Source organism: Paramacrobiotus metropolitanus, unplaced genomic scaffold (genome assembly GCF_019649055.1).
Source record: "Paramacrobiotus metropolitanus isolate TYO unplaced genomic scaffold, Prichtersi_v1.0 Parri_scaffold0000457, whole genome shotgun sequence".
Taxonomy (NCBI): Eukaryota; Metazoa; Tardigrada; class Eutardigrada; order Parachela; family Macrobiotidae; genus Paramacrobiotus; species Paramacrobiotus metropolitanus.
Genome location: NW_026570677.1, coordinates 1,467 through 7,709, shown reverse-complemented (window position 1 = coordinate 7,709; position 6,243 = coordinate 1,467). Strand labels below are relative to the sequence as shown.

At 45.7% G+C, this 6,243-nt stretch overlaps 1 protein-coding gene across 3 annotated transcripts; it reads right to left on the bottom strand.

Moving 5' to 3' along the window:
* Positions 1-1,971: 1,971 nt before the first annotated feature.
* LOC129602429 (kelch-like protein 3) lies at positions 1,972-5,615 on the bottom strand. Of its 3 annotated transcripts, none has more exons than XM_055501442.1 (6): positions 5,057-5,615; positions 4,528-4,804; positions 4,096-4,369; positions 3,018-3,623; positions 2,874-2,948; positions 1,972-2,424 (listed from the first exon to the last, which is right to left on the bottom strand). In XM_055501442.1, exons 1-6 carry the CDS (start codon positions 5,335-5,337, stop codon positions 2,204-2,206), a joined length of 1,734 nt encoding a protein of 577 aa, XP_055357417.1. In that variant the 5' UTR covers positions 5,338-5,615; the 3' UTR covers positions 1,972-2,203. The 3 variants fall into 3 exon arrangements, with proteins under 3 accessions (XP_055357417.1, XP_055357418.1, XP_055357419.1); XM_055501443.1 differs by having other exon boundaries at positions 2,884-2,948; XM_055501444.1 differs by having other exon boundaries at positions 2,299-2,600.
* Between the last annotated feature and the right edge of the window lie 628 nt (positions 5,616-6,243).

Sequence of the window (6,243 nt, the reverse complement as noted above, 5' to 3'; positions counted from 1 at the left end):
TTATTTGTATGTTAATATCTGAATAATTATTGAATATTTTTGTTGAATTTAACTTTTCTAGTTGTAATTTCACGACCTCCTTTTCACATTTTATGCAACAATGACATATTTCCTAGCCGTTTACGGGACATATTTTGGGGTATGCCACAATCGAAGTACGTTCATCGTCCTGGTCAGGCTGTTGTCAGTCCTGCCGGTATCAAGAAGGAATGGTGTGATGTTCATGGCTCCTAATGCGACCTTCAGATACAGTAACCTCGCATCCTTTTCCGTTCGAAGGTTGCCGTTTCCGGGCCAACCCTTAGAAACAACCGTTGTCATTGATAGTGTAAGCACTGCAAGGCCGCATTCAACAACCTCTGTTTTTGACAACGTTCCTTGATCTACCTTTGACCCTCATCTAAATTCTCTAGATGACCATTTAGCTGCTTATAAACTTTCGTCGTCATACTCCGACCCAAGCTGCAATCGAACTGCCGAGAGATGTCGCGACGGAGCGTTTTAATCAGAAAGTAGTTAGCCGTGGACGTGCAGTCACGCAGCATCAACCAAAACAAAATTCTCATTTTTCAATAACAGGAACGTGCAACTCTGACGCTGACAAGTGATGACGATTAAGTTAAGTAACCTTGATTTTAAAGTGCAATCGATACTAAAACTATTCGAGGCTTTGCCGTAAACCTTCCTTTCCGTCGATCTGTCGGCGTATGGAAGACTTTGTCGCCACAAGATCTTTTCCACGCACGCGCTTCTGGCGCTTCACCCTCCCTGTTGTCCTTTCGCCATACGGTTTCTCCTTACGTGACCTCCTCCTTATACACCTTATATGATAATTATTACACCTTCCTATATGATCTTACCCTGCCGCTGATCACGTAAACTGCGTTTTGGTGTCTGTTTTTGGTGAAAACTCATGATGCTGCTGCTGCAAACAGCCGACAAATGAACTGAGGAAATTGTGAGTATCACTTCATGAGTAAAAGAAATAGGAGTGTCACTTCATTTGCGGAGTAGTTAGACGAAAAATAATACGGTAACTTTGTTTCTATGGGCGTAGTAACTTCTAGCAGGCAGCAAGTGAAATTACAGCGTGTTCACTTCCGTACAGATAAATAAGATTAAAAATTTATTACCATGCTCATGTTCGTTGATGTACAATACTGTATTTCCATGCATCAACTACGTAACTGACGCAGTTTATCGTTTGTGTTATGCGGAGAAACGGAGTTTTACACAGGGGCGTAATATCGTTCAAAGAAGGAGGTGTCAAACATTGACAGGGGGCAATTTTATTCCGGAAAACCCCCGAAAATTAACAGGGGGACAATTTTAATTTTACCAATTAACATGTGGAAAAGAAATGACACGAAGTGTCAAACCCTCCAAAAATCGAAAAATTTTGCCTCGCGTAAAAACTTTTGGACAAAGGGGGGGAGTCATATTCCAAAAAATTGCTGGTTGACACCCCCATATTACGTCCCTGGTTTTACAAATAACATAGTATGCAGATTTTTGAACAACTATGTTTATCTGAATCGCCGACGATTATAACGATAAATTATTCGTATTTTCTAGATCATTTGAATATTGTAAGGGTCAGCCCCGAAATGCTACTGTAGTGTAGGACAAACGAATTGTCTGTGATGTTATACAGAGCAGATACCGTTTAACAACAACGCTTTTCTAAATGCGAAACGAAACACAGTATGTTGTTGTAAAATCACACAGTATCTTGAAAATTACGAGTAGAGGCATATTCTGTAAATCTAAATACATGTGTCTTCATGTAATATACGAAGGACTAATAATTATTTGAAGTGTACTTATTGTACTGGAGGTAGTAATACTGTGTTATTAACAGTGTGCTGGGGGTAGGCACTAGGCAGTATAGTACACAAGTGTGCCCGCGAAATATACAGACAGCTTACTTGCTATTAATGCAAAATCTTATATTAGTGGAATGACGGATGACCAGTGGGTCGGAGTGACCACGCTTCTTTCCGAACGGGCTTTCAAGTCGAAGATCGTTTTACTTTTCAGTTTCCAGCCTCGCTCTTGTTAAGCGCTTTATTTTAAACCGAGCGGAAGCCAGCCGAAAGTTCCGAAAATCCCTTGACCGACATAAGTTTACAACAAAAACGCCAGCATATTCTTAAGAAGCGTTAACTTAAACGCGTCAATTATGCCCTTGCCGCTTCTCCATTCAGCCGTGTTTCAACTTCATTACGACACAGGTCACACAGCTAAAGCCAAACTTGTCCACTTGCAGTTGACACGCGTGCAGGGCCCAGCTGTGGGTCTCTTCGTCGTACACCTCGATGCGGCTGTCACCGTCCCCTTCCCACTGTGCATCCCCTCTAAGAACATAGACTTTCCCATCCAAGCAAGCGCATCCGGGATACGAGCGGTATCGGACCAGATCAGCTGTAATCACAAAGCCGTACTACTACAAACTGGATCTGAAATGGGATGCACATAGGAGCAGTTCCAAGTACAGGTATCTCTAGTGCGCATAGCGCAATCAGCGAAGTGGGCGCGAAAACGATACAAACAACGTTACAATGGTCGCGATGGCAAGCTCCGTAATTTCAATATTACTTCTACAAAGACATAAATAAAATACAAATAATTTAATTCATATTAACAATTAAACGAATATGATGATGTACATTATTTTTGTCAATATTTCGGTCAAGCAGCTAAAAAGAATGGCCGTGGCGCGCCGTAGTATAAGTATACATTTAGCGATTAACGTAACCCATAAATGCGTAGTATTCGCTGTTTCTTTACGCCACCTATCTCAACTCCGATAAATCCACCACCGCATAACGAACGGCAGGTAGTTCCACGACCGAAAACAAAATATCACCTACCTTTCCTCACCCACTGATCGGCGGCACAATCGTACGCATCCACGCGCCTAGAGTAACCCTCAGCCGCTTTACCACCTACACAATTCACCACTGCAGTAAGGCTGGTCATTTTATCATGCTATGCTATCCTAGGGAAAAGCGTACCGATAACAAAGATTAATCCGCTGGGCGCCACACAGCCAACGCAGTCGCTGCGCGCGGTCGGCATGTCGGACAGTCTGGTCCACGTATCGGCAGCGGGGTCGTATGAGAAAGCACACTTACTCCTACCGCCTCCAGCGATGATCCCGCCAAACACATAAAATCGACCGTCGCAAGCCACCATCACCGGACGGACCAGAGCATTGGGCAGCGGGGCGACTGCACTCCAGGAATTGCTTTCAGGATTGTACGCTTCCATGGATGTCAGTGGAGGTGGAGGGTGTGGGCCTCTAGTACTGTAGCCACCGGCGGAGTAAACGCGCCCATTTAGCGCGACAAGGCCCTCCAGTCGGCGCGGTGTCAGCATTGGGGCCACCTTGAGGCACTCGTTTCGAAGGCCCATGTAGTGGCTGTCGCGCTTAACGATATGGGGTCCTTCAGCGTGGGAAATGAAAATCGTACTGGCGTCCAGCAGCACTGCGCGGCAACAATCATCGAGAAAGGGCAGCTCTTCCAGGCACCATACGGCCGGCAGCGATGGACTGAAAATCTCCACGGCACTTCCATCCGAATCGTGTCCTCCCACGCAGACGATCACTTCATGCGCCCCTGACATTAAAAATAATTTAATAATACTGAAGCTCACCCTGAAATCCGCGATTTAACAAAAACGTGAAATAAATAGATCCCGCGTCACTACTATTAGTGACACAAGAGTCATGTTCGGCTTCGCCTTACATTACATGATCTGGTGGTCGCCAGTCAATTGAGGAACGCGACTATGCGATTCGAAACATAGGAACAAAAACCGTTCAATATTATTTACAGTCTGACAGTGGTTTTATTAGAAGGCACTCAAGGCAGCAGTAATCAGGCAAAAAATATTACAAGGTGAATGCGAAGACTTAGTTTTTACAGGGGCTCTTGCAGCAACAAAAAGAGGATCTATTGGTGACCCTCTCCTGATGAGAGGAACGTAAACGGATAAACATAACCTGCTATATGTCGCTCCAATAAAGACTTCGCTGTTTTGGAAGAAACTGATCTTGAAGACCGATTAACGAATCTATGTGGTTCTTACCGCATGAATGGCGTGGTGCAGTTTTCTGCTTTTTGGCGGCGGGGACTTCTAGGTCCACCATTGCGGCCTCGCACGGCGCTCCTGCACTGATAAGTGTCGCCGAGTACACCTTCCGAGACTCGGCGCTCAGAAAGGAAGTGCGGACGTTCTGCAGAACAGCGGGCACGTGCGCTAGTCGTCCGGGACGGTCGTAATTTAGCCAGAGCAGCACTGCCTCCAACACTTGATCTTCACTGAACACCTCCACTTCATCCAATGCGATCAGCACAATCAGCTGCAAAATAAATTCCCTGAACACATGCTAACTGGATAATTCAGGTGCCATATACTGCCGCTGAATACACCGCAATCCAAGTGATTCTGGCCCTGGGCTCATACAAAGCTCATGTAATGCCTAGGGTAAACTTTATAATGCCGTCAGTCAGACTGCACCTGTTGCGCGTCCATCTGCAGAAACTCATGGGTCTGCGCCACACAGAGGAAGTTTGGAATAATTAAAGCCAGTGCTGCGCCGGCCAGAACGGGATTGTGGTGTTGAGAAGCCAGAGCGTGGACGGGCAGACAGTTGGACAGGCACAGGCGCTTCTCCACGAACTCCCAACAAATGCTGGCCACGAGAGTCATCTGTAGGAACTGCGCCCCAATCAAGATGGACTCCACGTTGTCGTGGTTGAGGTGCAGATCCATGGTGTAAGCGTACGTGACCAACCTGCAGAGATTGATCACATGAGGATTTTCTTACAGTATCTATTACTATCTAAATTGGGAAAAAGAATGAGATGGTTAATGCTACACAAAACCAGCATCTTTCATGAAGATATAGAAGCCCAAATTCAGTTAACCTGCGGATTCTAAATACAGTATTACGCCTCGCACTGCCAGTTGGCTGGAATGCCATGACTGATCGCAGAACCTGTTTAGTACAGATATAATATGGTCATGTTGCGCTGCTACTACTCACTCGTTTAACGTGCGACAGTCGATGTCACGCAGCTGGATCACTGGCTGTGCTGATTCTTTCCAGTCGTGCGTGAAGGCGGAAGAAAAGTAGGCGCTGTGCACGGCCACGACATTCCGATGACAGGCAATTCCCTTCGACGATTCTTCGCAATCGCTCCCCTTCAGCTCAACATCGCAGAGGATCCCTCGCGACTGCAGATCACGCAGTCCGCGCAGAAACTCTACAGTGTCAGCCGGACAATCATGAGGCAGAGGATCTGTTGAACTGCTAGATTGCGCCATTGTGTGGGGAACAAGGACGGAAAACTTTACAGTACTTCTATACACGGTATACTGGAAACACTAAACATGTAATTACAACTGACAAGCCGTGAATAGCCCGAGAACGGAGCTAAATGAATGGGACAGCCAGTACTGACACCAGTCAGGAATTTTTTTTTAAGTAGTTCTTAGAGCAATTGTTGGTGCACCGTGCACAGATCGGGATCACATTTTATAACGTGAAGTATGAACTGCAACTGAACTCCAAAAGAAAAACTCAAAGTTTTGATAATTCTGTTAAGTACTTCATTCAGTTTGGGATTTACAACTATGCAAGTACGTAAGTACAGTACAGTAAGTACTTACTAGTACTGTACGACTGTACATGCTATTCGCTATCGCTCAAGCTGTCTGGCTCTGCACATGTTCGTTTGTACAGATGGCAATGGTAATACCGGCTTATAACTGGCTGTTAACGCAGTCTACGGTAACAACAACAGCAGCGCGCAACGTTTCAATTTTATTTGGGCACTGGGTGAAGACACTAGCACCGGAACACGGGACACCGGCGCAACCGGCCCCGTCGTCCTTGCTAAAAACAACCCCCCATCTCCTCTCCAAAGAGGGTGGGCGGGAGGGAAGAACAACTTGTTACACGAGAACAATCTTTACTCCAACACAACAAGAACTGAAAATGCACTAACAGAAATGCACAAACCCTACACATGAAACATCCACAACCAAAACTGCATTGCTTATACAGCATCGAGATATGCATCCCAAGACACACCCTAATGGGTTTTCTTGGCTGGACACTGGTCAACCAAGTCGTCCAGCCTTGCGATCGCCTCCGCTGCGTTAACCGGAATTAGCTTTGCTAATTCTATTCAAAATTTTCATCATTCCATCGGAGATGACCGTCGCAGG

Excerpts from the sequence above, each read along its gene's own strand:
- LOC129602429 (XM_055501442.1), bottom strand. The coding sequence starts at position 5,337 with ATGGCGCAATCTAGCAGTTCAACAGATCCTCTGCCTCATGATTGTCCG. Across the intron at positions 4,805-5,056 it reads GACTGTCGCACGTTAAACGA|GTTGGTCACGTACGCTTACA; the intron begins GTGAGTAGTAGC and ends CAATCTCTGCAG. Across the intron at positions 4,370-4,527 it reads TGCAGATGGACGCGCAACAG|CTGATTGTGCTGATCGCATT; the intron begins GTGCAGTCTGAC and ends TTTATTTTGCAG.